Source organism: Tenrec ecaudatus, chromosome 5, assembly GCF_050624435.1.
Source record: "Tenrec ecaudatus isolate mTenEca1 chromosome 5, mTenEca1.hap1, whole genome shotgun sequence".
NCBI classification, from domain to species: Eukaryota; Metazoa; Chordata; class Mammalia; order Afrosoricida; family Tenrecidae; genus Tenrec; species Tenrec ecaudatus.
In genome coordinates, this window is record NC_134534.1 from 82,637,671 (window position 1) to 82,661,630 (window position 23,960).

General features: G+C 41.3%; 1 protein-coding gene across 2 annotated transcripts in view; it reads right to left on the reverse strand.

The window, feature by feature from the left end:
- The window catches only part of TCEA1 (transcription elongation factor A1), a 61,788-nt gene extending 44,890 nt beyond the window's left edge, over positions 1-16,898 (reverse strand). Inside the window, exon 1 of one of the 2 annotated variants that reach the window (XM_075549670.1) lies at positions 16,516-16,898. In XM_075549670.1, the coding sequence (XP_075405785.1) occupies positions 16,516-16,578 (63 nt within the window). In that variant the 5' untranslated portion in view covers positions 16,579-16,898. The remainder of the gene's footprint in view (positions 1-16,515) is intronic. The other variant, XM_075549668.1, reaches the window with a different exon arrangement.
- Between the last annotated feature and the right edge of the window lie 7,062 nt (positions 16,899-23,960).

Sequence of the window (23,960 nt, forward strand, 5' to 3'; positions counted from 1 at the left end):
CTGATTTTTAAGAGACTTAGTTTTCATATTTTAACATTTCAGAAAACAGAATGAATTAGGTATGTTTTGGACGAGATGGTGCTAGTAATGTACCACACAGAGCATTAAAACCCAGAGCGTAAACTTGAAGAACTGGTGTCAGCCTTGGGGGGGGTGAGGCTGGAGAGTGCCGAGGGAAGACTCTTAGTGGAATACTCTCTGATTGAGAGTAAGAGTGGGGATTAAAACAGCTAGCTCAATGAACTGCAAAGCTAGCTTGAGAGCGAATGGCATTTTAGATTTCCTATGGATTCTTTTACTTTGAGTGGACTTGAACCCCCAAACGTTTGATTAGCAGCACAGCGACTTACTTGTTTGTACCACCTAGGGACTTTGAAAAGTCTTTTTTTTAAAACGTCCAGTCATCTAGTTTATATTCCACTGTGGTCTTTGTTCTTTAAGACGTTTTTTCATTCTTTAAATTTAACCCACCAGTTATCATCAATTCAATTCAGATTCATAGTGACCCTGTAGAAAACTCAATTGTTACTTAGGGTTTCTGGAACTGTAAATGTTTACAGGAACAGACAGCATCAGAACAGAATGATGGGTTTGAACCATCAATCTGGTGTTAACAACCCAAAGTCTAACCCGTCGTAACATCACATCTTCTTAAATTTAAGCCAGTACACCTCATAAACACAAATTATAATGATTTGGGTTTTTTTTAATTTTGGGATTAGCAGACATTATAGAAGAGGTAATTAAAAAGATTTTAATCATTTACTTTTAAAAACTTGGGGGAGTGCATAGCTTACACTGTCCACTGTATCCATTCCCCTGCAATTCTATTATTCCGTCCGTTCAGGTGCAGTTACAGTCATCTTTGCTGTCACTTCCCTATTCCCCCCTTCCCCCCCTCACTTACTTCTTTAAAATTCATTCTAATCTTAAAATTCTATCAATTCTCTATGTAATTTACCATAAAAGAGAATTTCAAATAAATCCCTCAATTCCTCTGCTGCAAATCCCAAAGCCAATACACTTATGTGTTTATGTTCTATTTATCCCACTTAATGTTAGAGTCCTATATTATACTATAAAATACAGAATTGCTAATACCTAATTACAGACAACCACCCATATCTCATTGGAATTACTTACACAATATATATTGTATGCCCTATATTAAACCAAAGCAAACCCCCTGTCATTGAGCTGACAATGACTTACAATGACCCTATAGAATTTGAGGTTAAAAATCTTTTTTTTAATAAATCTTTTTATTGGGGCTCATACAACTCTTATCACAATCCACACATACATCAATTAAGCAAAGCACCCTTATACATTCGTTGCACCTGTCATTCTCAAAATTCGCCTTCCACTTGGGTTCCTGGAATCAGCTCAGTTTCCTTTTTTTTTCTCCTCTCCCTCCCTCCCCGCTTCCCCCTTCTCCCTTAATAGTTTATAAATAATTATTTTATCTTATCTTAGACTGCCCGGCATCTCCCCTCACCCCCCTTCCCAATGCCTCTCCTCCCAGAGAGGAGTTACACATAGATCTCCAAGATCGGTTCTCCCTTTCTACACCCCCTTCCCTCCCGGTGTCGCCACTCCCACTGCTGGTGTTGAGGGGTTCATCCGTCCTAGATTCCCTGTGTTTCCAGATCCCTACTGCACCGCTGTCCATCCTCTGGTATAACCAGGTGCGCAAGGCAGAATTGGGGTCATGATAATTGGGAGGAGAGGAAGCGTTCAAGAACTAGAGGAAGGTTTTGAGTTTCATTGTTGCTACACTGAACCCTGAGTGATCCATCTCCTCCCCACTACCCCTCTGCAAGGGATGTCCAGTTGTCCACAGATGGGCACTGGGTCCCCATCACCCACTCCCCCTCATTCACGGTGATGTGATTCCCACCCCCCTGCCTTTGTTGTTTGAGACCTGGTCTCCTCTGCCCTTCACCATCACCCATGTTGGTGTGCTGCTTCCGTGTGGGCTTTGTTGCTTCTGGGCTAGATGGCTGCTTGTTTGCTTTCAAGCCTTTAAGTCCCCAGACGCTCTATCTCTCAGTAGCCGGGCACCATCGAGGCTAAAAGTCTTTGTAGTAGCACATAGCCTCCTGTCTCCTACAAAGCAGCTGCAGTTTTTGAAGTCATGTACTTGTCTGCCAGGTCATCAGGGATCCTTGTGTACCACATTAATCTTTATAAAATCTAAAGAATGAAATTTCAAAATATATTAGAACCTCAAGGCTTTACGTTAAGAGATCATGGGCCTATTATATATATACCATAGACATGTTTCTTCTACTCATGTCTCCATGGATTTTCTGAACATGGAATCAATTAAAAAGGAAGATCAAGAAACGCAGTTCTCAAACTCCCTGCGGTCAAGTCAATTCTGACTCAGAGCAACCTTTAGGGCAGGGTAGAACTGCCCCTGTGTGTTTCGGAGACTGGGTGTTTTACAGGAGTAGGAAGTCCTGTTTTCTCCCACTTCTGGGAGTCCCTTAAAAAGCTGAGTCTCTTGAATTATATTGAATATGATCCTTCGAGCCATAATTCCTTATGTGATATGATTTAGGGCTTTATATGCTTATGATTAGTGTCCCATTTTGGATGGTGTTCTCTACTCACGGGCATACTTGCTGCTAGCTGCCATCAAGTTGGTCCAGACTCATAATGACCCTATGAACAATATAAACACTGCCTGGCCGTATCTTTCCCATGCTTGAGCCCATTGTTGCAGTCACTGTATCAATTCATCTTGTTAAGGGCCTTCCTCTTTTTCACTGTCCCTCTACTTTGCCAAGTATGATGTCCTTTTCGAGGGACTGGTCTCTCCTGACCACATGTGCAAAGTACATAAAACGAAGTCTTACCATCTTTGCCTCTAATGAGCACTCTGGCCGTACTTCCAAGATAGATCAGTTTGCTCTTTTAGCAGTCCATGGTACTTTCAATATTCTTCTCCAGCACTACGATTGGGTTAGACTTAGGCACCTTAGTCCTCTAAGTAACATCCTTGGCTTTCAATACTCTTCTACAGCAGATTTACCCAATGCAGTGCATCCTTGATCTCTTGACTGCTGCTTCCATGAGCATTGATTGTGGATCCTGGTTAGATTGTGGATCCATAAACAAGACAGAATCCTAAAAATCCTTCAACCTTTCTCCATTTATGATGATGTTACCTACTGATCTAGTTGTGAGAATTAGGGTAAAATTAAGACCTGACCTTAGTAGAGGGTTTGAACTCAGCCTCACCCTTGTCTCCTTGGGGGATTCTTTAAGACTCTAGTAGAGAGTGTGAACCTAACCACATGCTTTGTCTTCTTAGGGGCACATTGAAATGCCACCTTAGTAGAGGGTGTGACGTAAGAGACCGTCCTTTGTTTTCCTTGGTTGGGGTATATATACTGGTACCACCATACAGTTATAGAGTATATATAACCCTAACCTGGAAAGCCATACCTCAATTTCCTGGCTGAGCTTTGGTAGAAGCAAGACCTGCTCTAACTTTTTGGGCTTCTTGCACTGGGCTCTGAATTTTGCTTGCCTCTGTCTGACCTTAAGATTTGGGACTGAGCAACACCCACTACATGATATATCTCCTCAAAGTTTTGTGAGTTTCTATGGGCCGTTGCAGTGAGTCAATTACAGAACCCCAGAGACATGAGGGGATGTACTCACGAGGGAAGGAGGAGGGGGTAGAGAGGCACAGAATGGAGCAGAAGATGTGAACATCTGGAACACCTTTACTTTCCAACTCCTTGAGGGTACTCTGGTGTTAATTCTTTGATTATTCATACATATCGATATGGAGGCAAAGTTTATGGTGCTTCCAAACAAAGATAATAAGTGTGCATCCATTATATGCAGTTCTCTTCACTGAAGTTGGGCTAGAGATACATGCCATGGAAGAGAACAGGTTCGGCTCAGACAAAAAAACTATGAGCTTACTCAGAAGCACAGTTATCATTTCCATCAAAGTTCTTTAAAAAGTAGACAATTATGATCCAAAAGAGTAAAACTGAAAAACAGATCATTGTAATACACTGATTCAGCAACAAGCTTATTATGTATTTGATATTTTACATATATATTAGCTCATTCCATCTCACAATAATCCATGTGGAAGCAGGTACTCAATTAGTTTCATTTTCAGAGAAACTGAAGCCTAATTAAGAAACTTGCACAATGATTAACAACTAGAAAGGATGAAAAAAGACTCCAGTTCTATCAAATTACATTCTACGGCCTGCCTCTCAACAAATACTCATTAATCCTAGATTGAGGAGAGCAACCAGCAAGAGAGAAATACTCCCTGACTTCAGGGACTTAAAAAACCATCAGAAAACTCTAAATGTCTGCTTCCAACCCTCAACTACAGAAAAAGAACCGTAAAACCCACAAAGGTCATACAGATAGGTGGGGGGTACAAGAGCAAGGCCAAGGTCTCCTGACCTACCACCACTGCTTCTTCCCATTACAGTTGCCCAGCAGCCCGTTCACTATGTGAACAAGGTGAACAGCATGGATTAAAGAAGCTATATCCTATGCTTTCCCAATCACCATCTGCCTTTTCTAAAGGTCAGGTCTACGAGATTACAGCATCTTGTAAGGATAATGATGCAAGAGGAAGAAAGACTCCACCTTCATTTCAAGAGCCAAATTTAGTTCAAAATATTGACCGAAAAATAAAGTGCAACAACACAGCACTTGATTTTAGTATTCTGAAAATAAGATTTTTTTTTAAACACGGTATTCAAATCTTTTACTGAATATCCCCAAACCATTTAAAATAAAAACACTTACCTCCTCAAAATATTATGGGAGAGCAATAAAGGAATTTATAGTTTAGATATGAGCATACAAGAGTAAGTAAAAAAATTGCTACAAAGCATAACCTGTATTAAACATAAAAATATCAAAATGTGAAGCTTCGATTTCTCAACATATCTTTTGGGTCCATACTCTTCTGAAGGCAGAGTGTCCATCTCTTTAATCCTTCTCCTGAAGAATTCTGTGATCTTCAAAAAGGCAGTTTTATTATTTTCAAAATTCAAAACCAAACTCATTGCCAATTCTGACTCACAGAGACCCTAAAAGACAACGTAAAACTCCCCCTGTGCGTTTCCAAGACAGTACTCTTTATAGGAGTGCAGAGCCGTATCTTTCTCCTGTGGAGCAGCTAGTGGTCTCAAATTGCTAACCTTGAGGTTAACAGTCCAAAACACAACCCACGAGGCCAGGGGTTCTCAACCTTCCTAATGCTGCGACCCTTTAATACAGTCCCTCATGTTGTGGTGCCGTCCCAAACATAACATTATTTTCATTGCTACTTCATAACTGTAATTTTGCTACTGTTATGAATCGGGCAATCCCTGTGAAAGGGTCATTAGACCCCCAAAGGGGTCAAAACCTATAGGTTAAGAACCACTGCGCTAGGCCATCCATGGCTCCTAATGCATCTGCAAGGAACTCAAATTTTGTTCCTTTTTAATGTACTTTGAGTTTTCAGAACAAAAAAGAAGCCTGAAGGGTCAAGATCACGCTCCAGAATGGATGGAGTAAGTTTCCCAACAAAATCCTCCAGGGAAAGCCATTGTAGTCCTGGAATAAGGTAAGTGCATTCTAGTGATAAAACTCCTTGGAACAGCTCTGCTAGCCTTTTTCTCACAAATGTAGTTTTCCATTTTCTTAAAACTCCTTCCTGTGTCCTTCAAAAAATTCTATCAAGATTAGTCACGGTTTTGCTTAGATTTTTATTTTTAAGATGAGCTAATGAAACTAAGTGTATAATTAAGAGAATTTGTCTGCATCTATTCATTGATTGCAGACATATTTAAGCATGTTTTGTTTGAAATAAACCTGTACATAAATGAACTGGAACCCTAGTAGCAATACTTTGGGATTTAATCCTAATAAAGGGCTAAAATGCACATGAACAAGATATTGAACATCTTCGGTTATCTTGGGGTGCCATCGAGTCCATTCTTGCCTCGCAGTAACTCCCTGCGGCAGAGCAGAATGCTCCCCGAGGGTTTTCTAGGCCGCACTCTACCACAGACAGCCTGGTCTTGCTCTTGAGGAGCCACTGAGTAGACAACAGCAGCAACAGTGCTTAGCAACTGTACCACCAGCAGCAACAGTGCTTAGCAACTGTACCACCAGGACGCCTGCCATCATTAGTATCCAGGGAAATGCAAGTCCTAACTACTAAAAGATACCGTTTTGCACCCACAGGAATGGTAATAATAAAAAAAAGTGCCTAATAAGTGTTGACAGGGATATGTAGAAACCGTAATCCTTAAACACTGTCGTTAGGAGTGTTAAATAGGAATGTTAAAATGGTACAGCCCCTTAGAAAAACAGTCTGGCAGGTCCTAGGGGGATTGTACACAGTTACCACATGACCAAGCAGTTCCACAACCAGGTATAAATCAAACAAGCAAAACAACAAACTCACTTCCATAGAGTTAATTTCTGACTCACGGTGACCTTATAGAACAGAGGAGAACTGTACATCTTTACAGGAATGGAAAGTCTCATCTTTCTCCATGGGTATAAACCCACGAGAATTAAAAGATATGTCCACACCATGATATGCATATGCAAGTGATAAGCGGTGTTAGTAGGAATAGCCCAAAAGTGGAAGTATCCCAAATCATCGATTGATAAATGAGTAAACAGAATTGATATTATCAATGGGATACTATTAGCTGATAAAAATGAATAAAACACTAATGCATGCTATAACATGGATGAACCTTGAAAACAGCTATACTGTGTAAATTAGTATCCAGTATTTTACCGTGCTAGTTTCTAATATCCATTGCAATGTCAATTTTGCACAGACAAAATTCATGATTAAAGGGTTTATTAAACAAGTTAAACAATTGGAATGCCAGTGAGAAATGCTCAAGGTAGTTCTTAGCAGGTCACATTACAAAATTTCAGGTGTGCTAATAAATGCCCAAAGGTCCATCCCACTCTGCTATACGCCTCAACCCTAAGCCACTATTCAGCTCAAGAGTCATGGTCAGCAAACCCAGTTTCCAGAAATAGGTGTCTGAAAGCAGCCCAGACCAGAGGCACTCAGCAAATCCAGCTTCCCCAATAACTGTCCACAGGGACCCCATTTGGAAAGGCATCCTCCTGCACAACAGCACTCGTTTTTACTTGCGCCATGGGTGCTCTGGCTTCCCGGTTCTGCTGTTGCTCCTCTGATGATACAGCACTCTCCTAGCAGGATCCAGGAGGTTCACTGTGCAAGGATCTCGATTCCAGTGGACTCACTTGACTCCTGGCTCTTGTTGGCAATGAGATCCCTCCTACTGAATCTCAGAGGGCTCATTATGTACACAACAAAATGCCATTCCAGAGAATCCCACTTGAAATTTCCCACAGGTTAATCCCACAAGTAATTTTCCCCCACTTTCTTATCAGACCCATACAGGGAAAAGTCATTTGGTAGGAATCAAAGATTTGGGTTAGAAAAGCCACATTAAACAATTCACTGCCCCTGCACATTATACTAAGTGAAAAAACAAAACAGAATACATGTTTATAATTCTATTTATATAAAATGTCTAGAATAGGCAAGAAGATAGGGAGTGACTGATTATTAAGTACAGGGCTTCTTGGGGTAATGAAAATGTTATAAAATTAAATGATGATTGCTCAAATCTGTGAAGAACTCTTAAAACTATTTTTAAAATTCCTATCATGACATTAAAGTGTGTCTTATGTTACCATTTTAAAGCTTTAGGTAATCAAACTCCTAAAAAATTCTAACATCCAATTTCAATTTCTCACTGCAATTTATTTCACTCAGACTCCAGCCTTTAATGTAAAAATTAAACATGATTCTCAAAATTTCTTTATGAACTTTTAAAACTCTAAATTCTTTATTTTTTACTTTCTGGAAGCAGCAGTCAAGAGATCAAAGAATGCACTGTATTTTATACATATGTTGCACAAAACCATTTTAAAGTGTTGAAAAGCAAGGAGGTTACTTTGAGAACCAATGTACAGTTGGCTTAAGTCATGGTATTCTTCCAAGTAGAATTCTGGGATCACCATTAGGCAGATGAGGTAGTTCTAAAAGTACAACTAGTAGAAATCTTCTTTTTTTTGTAGTAGAAAATTTTTTTCTTTTTGTTTACATTTTGACATAATGTGAATAACCCAGCATGACTCTTAACCTGTGTTCAAATCCTTACTCTTCTGAATTTTTGGAAGAAAAATCAAATGGTCTGAATTATGTTTCTGGCGAATACTGACAGTACCATGGACTGCCAAAAGAACAAACATCTGTCTTGGATGAAGTACAACCAGAATGCTCCTTAGAGGCAAGGATGAGAAAAGTTTGTTTCAAGTACTTTGGACATATTATCAGGAGAGACCAGTCACTGGAGAAGGACATCGTGTGTGGTTAAATAGAGGAGCAGTGAAAGAAAGACTCTCAACAAGATGGATTGATACAGTGGCTGCAATGAACTCTAACATATGACTAACAGTGGGGATGGTACAGGTCCAGGCGGTGTTTCCTTCTGTTGTACAGAGTTACTAACGAATCACAACCATTTCAATGGCAACAAACAACATATATATTCTAGCCCAGTGGTCCTCGAACTTTTTAAACAGGGGGCCAGTTCACTGTTCCTCAGACAACCGGAGGGCCGGACTATAGTTTAAAAAAAACAAAAACAACTATGAATAAATTCCTATGCACACTACATTTTTTTTAAGAGTGGAGACAGACCCAGTCATGGACACGGCAGCCTGCTGGGTCTCCTTGCTTTATTAATTCCCAGCCAATTAGTTCAGAAAGTTGGAGAGGGTGAGGCTGCCACCAGGAGCTCTAGATGTACTCTCCTGGGGCAGGCTTGGCAGGTACAGACTGATAGGAAGACCATGGATCTGTGGCTGCTCTCCCACACAGATGGAGACCTGGGACTCGGGGGTTGTGCCATGGGCTTGCATGTCCCAGCAGGTCACAGGCCATCAGTGCCCTGGTGAGCCTGGAAGGACTTGACCAGAGCAGTGACCGGGCTGGAGTCGCCGACTGGGACATGGCCTTGTAGTGGTTGCATCTGCTCACACAACCTAGGGGGTCAGCACGGGCCCTGGTGAGGGCTGGAGCCCCTTTGAGAATTGGGGCTCATAGAGGTGAGACCAGACGTGCAGGGAGGGGCCGCCAGGCTGAGGAGAGAAGCCAAGGGTGTTATGTGTTTCAAGACACAGACACCCTAAGACCAGAGTCCCAGCCTCGAGCCTCGGAAGCGGGACTGCCCGCCCCCCCTTGGGGTCATCATTGAGTAACTCATGGCCAAGCCCGTGGCCGCATTTACCGCATCAGGCTGATTGTGCTTGGGCCGCTCGGCCACGCTATCATCACGATGGTCTCCGTGAAGGCTGGCCACGGCGGCGAGCGCGCGTACTCGGAGCGGCTGGAGAGCAGCTCGTAGCCGCACTTGGCACACACGTAGAAAGGGGGTTCACAGTGATTCAGGAAAACCTCGCCTGGGAGAAGCTGCAGAAAGGCAGTGCCACCAGGTTACCGTCCCGCTCTCACACTCGGGCAACTCCAAGTGCATCGACCCCACTGCACAAATCTTATTTTGAAGTGAAAAAATAAAACAAATGGACAAAAAACACTCAGCGGGCCGGATAAATGTCCTCGGTGGGCCGCATGTGGCCCACGGGCTGTAGTTTGAGGACCCCTGTTCTAGGCACTTGCACCATTTTCTACTAATTTGCATTATCTACAATTTGCTTTTATGAAAAAAAATTTTTTTAAACATTTTATTAGGGGCTCATACAACTCTTATCACAATCCATACATATACATACATCAGTTGTATAAAGCACATCCTACATTCTTTGCCCTAATCACTCTCAAAGCATTTGCTCTCCACTTAAGCCATTTGCATCAGGTCCTCTTTTTCCCCTCCCTCCCCGCTCCCCCCTCCCTCCTCTTTTTTTTTTTATGAAAAATATTTTATATAAGTTAAGGAAACTGTCAAAAATCACACAGCTAAGATTCAAAAGAGCCAGGATTTGAGCCCAGATTGAGTCAGACTGGGTTATTCACATTATGTCAAAATGTCAAGAAAAAGGAAAATAACCTAGTAAAACAATTACTACTAGTTGAACTTTTATAACTACCTCACATGGCTAATTGTGGCCTCTTGATTTTACTTGCAAAGCAGCTCATAACACTGCCTGGGATCTCACATACTTGTGCCAACACTGTGGTTGCACTACAGTGAGTTTAGGGAAGTTTATGCCTTGAAACAGCAAGGACCGCGACCTTCTGGTCTTATATTCACCAAGTTGTACCCATTAATGGTTCAAAAACAAATGCAAGCGTTATCTAGGGAGATTTGCATCAGAGTTGTCAGTACTACCTTTAGATACAAACCAGATTTAGATTTACATCTTTAGTTGGTCACTTTCTAGCTGTGTGGATTATTAGGACAATTAATCCTCTGAATATTTAGTTTCCTAATTTTTAAAATGGGGATAATTGTTATTTTGCAACGTTGTCTAGAGAATAAATGTAAATTCTTAGCAGAATACCTTCATGGAATGCTCAAGAAATTAATAGCTATTATCACTTAAATGTGACATCTATCGTCTAATTAAAATTATCCAACTACTATTTTCAATGATTTATTTTTCCACAGTATAAAAATATTTAAAATAACTAATGAAAGAGATCCTTGAAAATCATAGCGTGAAAAAAAATATTTTACCATAATCCTTAGTTTTCTAAACAACTTCTATTAAATTACGAACACTTAAGAAAACCACTTATGGGTTGATTATGTGCACTGTGGAAAAATGAAATTCAAATTTTTTCTCATTCTCTTTATTTCATCTGTGTATTTGACAATAGAGGAGCCCTGGTGGCATAGTGGGCTACATTGAGGTGGTAACTGCAAGATCAGCAGTTCAAACTACCAGCCGCCCTCGGGGAGAAAGATGAGACTTTCCACTCCTGCAGAGTTACACTCTGGGAAACTCACGCTTCTCTTCTGTCCTCTCAGTCAGAATCTTTGCAGTGGCTGTGAGTGGGATTCGATGTAGACAAAAGACCCAGGGCTGGAGATGGGGCTGGAGGGCAAGCAGGAAAAGGGATACAATACTGGTCCAAGCCACAGGAACCAGATGCACAACAGAACAAAGCAATGCTTGGTCCTGTGCCATCCTCGCAATTATTCCTCTGCTTGAGCCCACTGTTAGACCACCTGTGTTGATCCACCTCCTCATAGGGCCTTCTTTTTACCCCAAAATCTTACTTTTTTGTTGTGTGACAAGTTTTCATGTTGGTAAGGTTTTAAACTACAAGTAAAAATTCAATTTGAGTAAAAATTCAATTGGAAGGGGTAAAACAATGAAAATTTACAGATGATTTGTGTTATCCTCAAACTCATTTCCTCTGAAAATATGTTAACTTAGAAATTGCAAATAGATACAATGTAGCATTGTCCATACTTGCTCACTAAAGGATTACTTACCTTAAGAAAAACTTATTAAGCAATAAAGAGGAGGAGAGTGTGAGAGCCAAAGAGGGAGAGTAAGAGAAAGAAATGAAAGAAAGGTTTATTTTGTTTTAAATAAAAACAAAGTAGGAAACTTTTCATTCCAGACCTTAAAACCTACTTTATCGCCACAGTAATCAAAACAGCCTGGTTAAAAAATAAACATTAAAATAGCTTGTTTCTGGTACAATGGTTAGATATGAAGACCAAGGGATTAGAATTGAAAACCCAGAAATACAACCAAGTACCTAGACATATAATTTTTGATAAAGAAATAACACATAAAATGGACGAGACAGCCTTTTCAACAATGGTGCTGAAAACACAGGCTCTCCACCTGCAAGAGTGAAACATGTCCCATGTACTTCATTCCCTGCATCAAAACTCAAGATAGCCTCTAGTTCTTTAATGCTTCCTCCCCCACTATCATGACCCCAAGTCTACCTTACAAATCTGGCAAGACCACAGCAGGTACACTGGTACAGATCAGAGCTTGAAACACAGGGAATCCAGGTCAGATAAACCCCTCAGGACAAATAATGAGAGTAGCCATACCAGGAGGGGAAGAGGATGGTGGAGGGAGAAAAAAGGGAGAACTGATCATAATGATCTACATATAACCCCCTCCCTGGGGGATGGACAACAGAAAAGTGGGTGACAGGAGACATCAGTTAGTATAATATATGAAAAAATAATAACAATTTATAAATTATCAAGGGCTCGGGAGGGGGGAAGCATGGGGGGGGAATGAGCTGATACCAAGGGCTCGAGTAGAAAGAAAATGTTTTGAAAATGACGATGGCAACAAATGTACAAATGTGCTTGACACAATGGATGAATGTATGGATTGTGATAAGAGCTGTATGAGCCCCCAGTAAAATGATTAAACTAAAAAAAAAACTCAAGATGGATTGAAGACCTAAACATAAATTATACATTAAGGTCATCAATGAAAAAATAGGGACAAACCTAGGGACCTTAATACAAGACATAAACACATTACCAAGCATAATGAAAAATATCCACATTATAAAAGACAAAATAAAGAACTGGAACCTACTGAAAATACAACATTTATGCACAACAAAAGACTGCAATAAAAAAGTCAACAAAGAACCCACAGATTGGGAAAAAATATATGCTGATGGAAGGAAGAAAGAGGGTAACATCTAATGTGTTATATGACATACGAACACTCATTTCTTCCTGAATTTGAAGGGAAAACAATTATTCAACAAAAGGCTTCACCCCTTGAGAAATTTCCACAGAATTCTACAGATCCCCTTGACCCGCCAAAAATTCCAATTTAAAGAAAATAAACATTTGGTCTAACCATGCTCTGCCATAAATAACAAAAATGATGAGCTCTCACTATTTAGCAGTGAACAGGGAAATGAAAAAGTTGTTTCACTAGCCACCATTCTCCAGTCAATTCTGACTCACAGGGATGGAACAGAATCGCCCCACACTGTGTACAAAAGCAGAGGGGCCAGTCACAGATTCCAACTGCCTACACGCAGCAGCAACTGCTTAATCCACTTTGTCCTGGGGCTCCTTCTGCCGCAACAGAAAGAATAAATGGCACAGCTAATGGCTGGAACAGAAAACAGGAAATATTTTGAATAGCCACAATTTTAAATACAATTAATATGTATTGAAATCAATGCTGTACAATGCACCTGTAAATGAGGAACATGTCTGAAATCTTAAGAATTCAATGTTAACACTACTATATACTGACAGAAAGCTTATTGTCCAGTGGAAAACCCAGGTTCTGGTTCAATTCAAACTACACAAGAACTAATTAACCTCCTTTACTCAGTTTCTAAATCTGCAAAATATATTCACAACTTTGCTGTAAGAATTTTGCATTCTTTTGACCCATTTTAAAGCCACTTCTTTCTTTCTTTCTTTCTTTTTTTAAGTGAAGGGGGAAATAATACACGTGGATTAAGCTCCTGCTTAATCTCCTCTAATAACGGCCCAAGGATGTAAACAGCCTTGCTATCGTGCAGAATGTGTTGGAAAGTGTATTGATGCAGATGCAATTAGGTTAATATTTAGCATCCTATCGTTTGATCTCCCTTATGATCCATATAAATTTGTCCTCATTTTTAATAGTTTCTATTTCCATCTGTTTTTTTTAAAATTACTGCTATTGTTACTAGTTTTGAGTATTTAGAAATGTTTTCCTATATATGAAATTCAGGATCGGTAAATCCTATAAAGACATTGGATTAATGGTTCATTGAAGGTACGGCGGGGCAAGTTGGGGGGAATTGGGGAACTAGTAACTGATGAGTACAAAATGAAGTAAATGTTCTAACACTGATTGTGGTGATGACTGAAAAACTCTTGTTGATATGACTGAACTACTGAATTGTATACGTAAAGTATATGCCAATAAACTGTTGGGCTCAAAAAGGAATCCTGCAGGTGCTTTGTTAACTATAAAGTTTATCTCTTTACTCTTTCATAATAATTTGACACTAACTTCACTTCATAAGTTATTTCAACTACTGAATAAAATAAATTCAGGTGGATGTTTAGCTGAAAACAGAGGAGTGTGCAAGCAAGCTGTTGAAGGTAACATATACAAGTCCAAACACTACCATCGAGTCGATTCCGACCCACGTGACCCTAAAGGACAGAGTAGAACTGCCCTGTGGGTATCCAAGGCTGTAAATCTCTAAGGCAGCAGAAAGCCTCATTTTTCTCCCGTAGAGTGATTGGTAGTTTTAAACTGCTGACCTGTGCTTAGCGGCCCCTCTGAAAACCCACTACACCCCCAAGGCTCGCAAGGAGCACTCAAAAAGATAAACAAAATGTAGAAAATGAAGACACTACCTCACACAAACCCTAAGAGAATATGTTTACATAAACACATATCAAAAAATAAGATAATGCCAGGGACATTAAATGTAAACCATTTAGCAAGTATCCAGCAATGGTATCTAGTAGCATCACACAGAAATGATTTGATTATTCGAGCTCTAGGTGCACTATCGGCTGACAAGATTACTTTTTTGAAAATGATTAATATTAATTTATCAAAACAGGGGGGAGTGGGGAGGGAGGGGGAAAAAAGAGGACCTGATGCAGAGAGAGGGCTTAAGTGGAGAGCAAATGATCTGCGAGTGATTAGGGCAAAGAATGTGGGATGTGCTTTATACAATTGATGTATGTATATGTATGGATTGTGATAAGAGTTGTATGAGCCCCTAATAAAATGTTTAAAAAAATACTTCATCAAATGAGTAGAAATTGAACCCACAAAATGGGAAAAAAATATCTAGCAATGATATATCAGATACAAGGCTAATTGCAAAGATCTGTGGAAAACTACAGTACCTTAATAAGAAAAATACAAATACCTCTATTTTAAAATGGACATAAGACATGAACAGACAATTTACTACAGATGACATGTAGGTGGCCCAAAAATTAAGAAATACTCCTGATCATTAGTTATTGTGATTAAAATGATGAATACCACCTCACACTGACACTCATGGGGGAAAAAAAACAAGCAGAAAATAAAATACTGGAAATGATGTGCAAAGATTGGAACATGCATATATTACTGATGGGGCTGCAGACTTGTACAGGCACTATGGAAAACAGTATGGCACCTCCTTCAACAAACATGAATGAAAATACCGTATGATCCTGCAATTCCTCAACTCAGAACATTGGGACAGAAATAAGAAACAGGTCTGAGGCTGCCGCTTAGGTTCTGCATGCCGCCTTCGAAGCGGGAGCTGTCATATCCCCTTGTCTCGCCATTACTGATCTATAAAGACTTCGAGCCACACACACAAAAAAGAAAGAAAGAAAGAAGAAACAAAATACACATTCATGCATACCCACATTTACCGCGGCAGTTTCTAGAATGGTAAAAAGATGAAAACAGTCAAAACTCCCATCTGTGCAAGAATGGATAAATAACCCTGGTACATACACACAATCGAGTGTCAGGCATCCTTTAAAACAATGACAAGGATGCCAAACACTTCATGACATGGACAAAGTGGAACACATTACCCTCAGCAAAGTTAGTCAATCTCATAAGGATAAATACGTCATGCCATCTTTATGATAAAGGGGGAAAACGGTTTTTACACCAAAGGAAAAGCTTATGGGGGCTGGGAGGGAAGGGGCGAAGAGCGAACTACCTGGTGGGATTAACAGGATACAGTTACTGTTACTGTTGAGAGGCGCTATGCAACAGTGTAGAGGGTTGACTTCCATTCTAAAGAGAGCGAGCAGGGGCACGGCCTTAAAAACCCTCCAGCTCCCTAAACACTGGTCAAGTAAAATTGAAAGTGACTTCGATTCTTCTATGAGACACGAGCTAGTTCCAAACAAACACAATTAAGACCTAAGGATTTTCAAGAGATCAATATGATGTTTGAAGCACACCCGAACACATATATGGAACCTGATGATCTATTTGAGAGATCCGGATTCATTTAAGTGACCTATTTAGTGTCATTTCTCTACTTGCCAACATTCACGGTGGAGGGAATTTATTCCTTTAAACAGCGAGGGTTTTTCTATACGCTCCAATCCTTAGAAGCTGTTTCAATACCAGGAATGTCCATGAGAAGAACTGGGGTGCAGGGGGGTGTGCAATGAAAGGCGAGCATGCCCTGTCCCTAACTTGATTAGGCTTTTTAAAGGGTACCAACAACCAGGCACTTCAAAGTAGCAAGAAGGAGTCGCAATGCCTTTCAAGGCGGGAGCCGCACTCCCCTGCCCCGGCCGCGGCTCTAGCGCGAGTGGAAGGGGGGCCACGCTGGGACCCGGCGCAGAGCTAGGTCCTGGCGTCGGGGGGCAGGTCCCGACGGTGCAGAGGCTGCCCTCGCCGCGCCCCGCCGCCGGCACGGCCTCCCCCGGCCCCCAGGCCTCCCGCAGCCTAGGCCCCGCCGCCCGCCCTCTCCCCCTCAGTCGCGGCCCCGCCGCCAGCCGGACTCACCGCGTTCTTTTTCTGCACCATCTTGTCCATCTTCTTGGCAATACGGACCACCTCGTCCTCCATGGCTCCCGCGGGTCTTCGCCGTGTCTGTCCCGACGAGGATGTGAAGCAGGCGGAGCGGCGGCAGAGACCACGCCACAAGTGGAGCCTCGGCGCCGGCGAGGGCCTACACAGCAGGCCCGGGCCTAGGCCCTTCGCGATCCGACGCTGCGGCGGCGGCTGTGGCGCTAACACAGGCGGGCGGCCCAGGCCGTGGCGGTGCCTCCGCCTCCTCCCAGGCAGTGCTAGTCGAGCTACACGCGCGTCGCGCAGGCGTTACCAGTAGACCGCAGATCTGCGAGGAGGCGCCCGTGAGGCTAAGCTGGTCTGGACGGTTTCTGAGCTTCCCGCCTGTTATTCCGAGGCCTACGTTAGCGAGGCGGTTGCGTGTTCCGGTCCCTGCGGAGCACCTAGAGAGATTGAGAACCAACAGAGATCTCCGTATCTCAGAGCCGAGGGTGAATTTGGAAAACGAAGCTTTTAAAGTCTTGTTAACGCAAGCAGTGTTTCCACGTAATTGGCTGCCGGGGGGGAAAAAACAAAACAGAAAACTACCCATGAGTCATATGCTGTCCAGACTCAAAAGCCCTGAGCCAATCTTCTACGTTTTTCTATGTAGACTAGTGCATCAATCAGTGCCCCTTTCCTGACTCTGTGGTGCCACCTACAAATGCGATGGCTAGCTCCTTCTCCAGTTAGACTTGTGTGGCCCTTTCCTTTGTTTTCCGTGCCCTGTGTAACTGAGGGTTTCTACAAATCCTTGGGCACCAATATGGATGCATGCTGATGGTTTCCCTCAAGTGAATGATGTGCCTTCGTATTACCTTTGTACTGTTTAAGACTTAATAAATGTATCTCCATAAAGTTTCTCCTCATCAGTGGCTGTAATCTTCATGAAAGCTGACTGTCACCTCTTCCTTCCCAGGAGCAGTGGAGCATGTGGTGGGTTTGAACCTCCAGTCTATCAGTCAGCAGCCCACTCAACCACTGCCTGATCACCACCGCTGCTGCCCACTACCATCCAGTCCATCTTCCCAGTCCCCCTAAAATAGCCCCCTATGACAGCGATAGAATCATTTCAAGTCTTTTTTTTTTAATCTTTTTATTGAGGGCTCATACAGCTCTTATCACAATCCAGCCATCCATCCACTGAATCAAGCACATTTGTACATTCATCGCCATCATCATTTTCAAAACATTTTCTATCTATTTGAGCCCGTGGTATCAGCTCCTCATTTTTTTCCCTCCCTGGCCCTCCCTCATGAACCCTTGATAATTTATAAATTATTATTATGTTTTCCTGTCTTACACAGTAGGTTACAAATGCACTACAAGCCACAAGGTCCGCAATTTGAAACCACCTGCCACAAGCACTGAGGGAGAAAGATAGGACTTTCTATTCTCCTGAAGAGTTACAGTCTAGGAAACCCACTGGGGCAGTTCTAGTTTGTCCTGTAGAGTCATTATGAGTCAGAATTGATTTGATGGCAGTGTATCAGGGTAATCCTGCCCCTAACACTTCATCACCGGTCCAGTAGGTGCCATTGTACAGCGATATTAAGTCAAGATTCTAGTAAAGTCATAGCATAAGAGATAGAAGAGATTGAAATAATGGAGTCAGACACATTTCATAGTAGCATGCTCACCTCAACCCCACTTGGTGGTCCACGTGGAGAGAGTGAGAGATTTATTACTAACCAAAGCTTTTATATTCCCTGGGGACATGCAAGCCCCCTAATTACAGGTGAAGGCATATGTTACAGGAAAGGGTTGTGCTATAGGTAATACAGTAATGGGAGGGGGTGATCTAGGGATATCCACATAATAGGCAGGGGGAGGTATTAGGGATATATATGTGATAAGATGGGCAGGATCCTAGATTCAGGATGGCAGCCTAACTTTGGATGTCACTGAGCTGGTTTGGCCTATTCTCTGACTCACCATACAGACCATTATTAGTATGGTGTAAAACTCTACCGATAAGCACTAAATCGATCACTGTAAGCATCATGACTGTAAGCCTTTAGGGAGAAGTAACCCATTGCCTTTAACAGCAGGGAGCTGGCCATACCAGTCCAGACAGTTGTTTGGCAACTAATTGCCTTCAGGAAGGTAACTTGACCATCATTTACCATTAGCTGCCAGCAGTGTCCTAAGTCTAACAGCATGGAAGGGAGGAATGGGGGTGGGTGGGGGTGAGGGTGCAGAGACCAATAAATCTTTCTGTTTCCCACAGCAGTGAATTTGTTTCTTTCTTTTTAAAAATCAAATTATTGATAAACTGGTTGAAATCTGAGACTTTATCTTGTTTTGTTTTGTTTTTTTTCTAACTCATAAGATTGTGCATAGTACTTTAAATATGGTTGAATGGTTGTCTTAAACTTCTGATCAAAGAAATTATCAAGTCATTTAACCTTTTTCTGAAGTTTCATTCATGATGTTAACATTAAGAGTTATGGTTAACACAAGACCAAGACAGAAAATTGAAGTGGTCACATTCCTGGGTTCATAGGATAATGGACATGGTTAGTAGCTGCCAGAGCTAGGCAAACTCATTGTGACCCCATGTACAAAGGGATCAGACTATTCAGTAGATCAGAAGGCATTTCTTCCTAGATCACTTCAGTATGGAAGCTCTGCTGAAACCTGTTCAACACCAGAGCAACACACACGCTTCTTTTGACAGGAGGGTGGGGCTCCGCTGAATGAATTCACAGGGAATCACCTGGGGTTTCCTGTCCGGAAGCAAGAATTCTAGAACGAAACAACTGCTGCTCCAGGAACCTTATAAACTCCTTCAGGTTTTTCACCAGTTATCTCAGGATCAGTTTTGTCACTAGGTGGATACAGAGAGTGCAGACTCTCCAGTGTGACAGCAAAATGATTGTCTGTAAATTGTTTGTATAGTTTTTCAGCAGCAAATTTTAAAATAAAATATTCCAATAGTTATAACAAGAATGTTTTTTTTCCATAAACCCAGCTTACATGCATCAATAGAACGACAAAGCTAAAATTCCAAGATAATGTTTAAGCACTGGCAACTACAGGCCTGTTAGTTTGAACCTATCATAGGAGAAAGATGGCAGCCTGCTTCCTGCAGAGTTACAGCCTCTGAAACCCGAGGGTTGCGGTCAGTCCAACTGACTCAACAGCCATGGGTTTGGTTTAATGCTCTCTAATCAGGCCAGTTATTACTTCAATGACACTTTACATCACTTGGTTTTATGTTCATGAGCTCCAACTATACACGGCTGTTTTGTCACTACTAGCGTTTCTATACTTGCTGATTTAGTCAAACGTTCTTGTGCTTTATCTATGATACGGTAGACATTACTGTGGGATATAAAATGACTTTTCCCCAGCTTCTCTCCCCCAAATACGTGTCAGACCTAGGGCGCTGCTTGCAACTCATGGTAAATGATTGTTGAGTTATCACCCTGAAGGTACCAGCCATGCAGAGCAATCAGAACCTATTGATAAGGATAGAAATTGTTTCCATGAAGAGCCAGAGAAGTGGTCAAACATGCTCAGTGACATCCAAAGTTAGGCTGCCATTCTAAATCTAGAATCCGCCCATCTTGTCACATGTGTACCCCCAATTCCTCTCCCTCCTTTTGCTTGTATTGCCTATGTTACAACCCCTTCCCATGACGTAGATTGTTATATGTAATCAGGGGGCTTGTATGCCCCCAAAGAAATAAAACCTCAAGCTCTCTCCTGCCTCTAGACTCCCACCTCCACGTGTACCACCAAGAGGAGCTGAGGTGAGCATGCTACCATGAAATGTGTCTGATTTTATTTTACTGTCTCTCCTATTCTCTATGACTTTACTATAATCTTTATATACCTTAACCATACAGTTTGTATTAGTCTAGCTACTTTAGCATCAAGAAAACATCCCAACCCAGTGCTGCCCAAGCCCACACGTCCAACACTAGCCCATATGTCCAACACCAGTCCAGAAAGTCCTCCTCCATCTCACAAAACTGACACAATGATGCCGACCGCAGGAGGAACGACCAGTCAGTGAATGTGGAAGCATCTTAGCGCTGGCAGGGGTCTCCACATGAGTGCTCTAGCATCCAGGGCTGCACCAGGGTAGGTCCATGTGGCTTCTCCTTGGGGATGTATTGTAGGAAGTCAGCCTTGACAGCTGAAGCAGGGAACTGGCTAAGGCAACTGCACCCTGATGTGACTACCACAAAGCATGAGACCTGAGAACTCAAAAGGCAAGACTCACCCATTTATCCCTCTGCCTTTCAATTAACCCCACATGTGTTTATCGGCCAGGTTGGGACAATAAACTAACTACCTCACAGTTGCTCCTACTGAACCCGTGATTAGTTGTGGGGAGCTGGTTTCCCCCATAAATTCATATTTGTGAATCTGTATCAATAATATTTTGGAGAATAAAGTAGTAATTAAAGTAAAACTACCCCAAACTCATTACCATTGAGTCTATTCCAACTCAAAGTAACTTATCACAAGGTATAGGTGCACTGTGGGGTTATCGAAGATGTAAATCTTCATGGAGACAGGCTGCCACGTATTTCTCCCATGTATCCATTAGTGAGTTCTAATCGCTGACCTGTCAGGTAGCAGCCTAGTGCTTAATTAAAATAAAAGAAGAAAAAAATCTTAAAATGATTCCATTCAGTTACTATTAATGTTGTAACTAGGGCTAGAGCAAGTTCAGGGTAGAAATATTTGACAAGACAATTCTGTGGTTAATAGATATGTATTAAGCAGTTCCCTAAAAGAGAATTCATCATATATTGTTCCATGGAAGTCATCAAAAATGCAATGTAATGTATAAAGACCCATCCATACCCTAGGCATGGGTGAGCTCAACTGATCTGGAATTGGTTATTTTGAATCAGATGTTCATATGACTTACTATGCCAGAATGAGAACTAGGAGAAGAATGGGGTCCCATTTGTCATTAAAAGGCTCTATTCTGAGGTAGGAGAGGACAAAGGAGGGTAAATTACTGGTTCGAGGTGAAGGACGGTGACAAACACGATGGTGGCAGGGAGCCACTGGGAGGAGTGAACTAGTTAGAGGCAACAGACATGAGTAATATTTTACACGATCCTGAATTATCCATTATTTATAGAGGCACAATATATGCATTTTATTATCTATATATGTATCACTGACTCATTGATCACTAACATGGAGTCACTTCTGACCCATATAGACCCTATAGGACAGAGTCCACCTGCCCCTTAGGTCTTCTGAGGCTGTAAACCTTCATGAGAGCAGAAAGCCTCATATATATATATATATATATATATATATATATATATATATATATACACACATATACATAAAATAATCAGTTCACTGCCCTAATGACCATTTTAAGTTAAAAAAAGAATATATTTTTATATAGTTAATACATTAGTAAGAACATTACAGAGGTGCACAAAACTAGGTTGCTATAAGAATGCTTTAAATATTAATTTTAAAATATTAAATAATACCGAAAAAATAAAACTGTTATTTAAGATATTTCCACATTGCTTCTTGATTGGCATCCTCACGTGCAATATTCTTGACTTTTATCCAAGCATCACCAGCTGTATGATTTATCCTTAACCAGATTTTCACTGTAGGAGTAAGATCCTGCTCCTGAGCGGTAGGTCAATGAGGCAATACTCACTGTGTTTGACATATTCGAGACAGGTGACTTCTTTCTCTGAACACATTATGTTCATCTTTTAAAAATCCCTTTCCAATTCTGCTGAACTGACAGGCAATCGTTCTCACAATAAATTTAGCTCTTTTGAACACTTCTAGGAATTGCATAAATCACTCATAAGATCTCCTGGGAATTTGAGTGTAACAGAAAGCTGAAACAAATGACAGTGTATCACCCTCTGGCTCTTTAGTACTTTTCCTCTTTATGCTACATGTTTGTTTACTGAAGTAACAAATGCAAAGAAATAAAAATGTATTTCATCCAACGTGTAACAAGTTTATGAAGTGAGTACATAAATATGACAAGCATTCTTCCACCTAATTTTTTATAGCTATGGGTGGATGAACGTTACTAAGAGCACTTAAGAGTATGCGTTGCCCAGTGAACGTTAAAGAGTCAGAAATGTAAAATTGTGATTTTCACATTTGGCGGCTGGGTTCAGAGAGAACCCTGATTAAAAGTACCATTTTAACAACTGGTTCACCAAACTAAACATAAAATAATAATAAGGGGGCAGCCAGCAAACCCAGGGAACAAAACGAGATCTAAAACCTAAGACCAGGAAGACATGGAATGCCTGGTGGGGTTTGAGCAAATACAATGTAGCTTAGAGGAACTAATGAATGAAGGTCAAACATGACAGTGGGACAGAAGAAAAGTAAAATGAAATAGAGGAAAGAAGTAGGAGGAAAAGCCATGTATAGAGGTATAAAGAGGCATGTCCATATGCAAATATATTAATACATAATGATAGGGATATAGGTCTATGCTCATATGTTTATAGGTTAAGTATTAAGGTAGCACATGGACATTGGGCCTCTACTCAATATCCCTCTCAACGCAAGAACACTTTTTTCTAATAACCTGGCATTCTATGATACTCACCTTTCTGACACTATTGCTGAAGACAAAATGGGTGCATAAGCTACTGCAGTGAAGAAAGCTGATGGTGCCTAGCTATTACAAGATATAGCATCTGGGGTCATAAAGGCTTGAAGTTAAAGAACTGGCCATCTAGCAGAGAAGCAACAAAGGTAGAAGAAGGACACCAGGGGTAGGGGTAGGCACTGCAGAGTGGAGACCCAAAGTCCATCTGTAGATAATTGGACATCCCCTTACAAAAGGATCACAAGGAAGCGATGAGCCAGTCAGGGTGCAGTATGGCACCAATGAAACACACAACTAGATCTTTAATGCTTCCTCACTCCCACTATCATGACCTCATCTACCTTACAAATCTGATTAGACCAGAACATGTACACTGCTACAAGTAAGAGTCCACAGCACAGGGAATCCAGGATAAACAAAACCCTCAGGATCAACAATGAGAGTAGAGATACCAGGAGAGAAAGGTGGGGGGAGAATGGGGAAATTGATCACAAGGGTCTACATATAAACCTCTCCAAGGAGCATGAAGAACAGAAAAGTGGGTGAAACAACAGAGGACAATGTAAGATAAGAAAAAAATAATCTACAATTTAGCAAGGGTTCATAAGGGAGGGGAGGGAGAGAAGGGAGGAGGGAAATGAGAAGCTGATACCAAAAGCTCAAGCAGAAAATGCTTTGAAAATGATGATGGCAACATATGTACAAGTGTGCTTGACACACTGGATGAATGTAGGGATTGTGATAAGAGATGTAAGAGCCCCAATAAAAGTATTTAATTAAAAAAAGAAGCACCCCAACCTGTGTGATTAGGAGG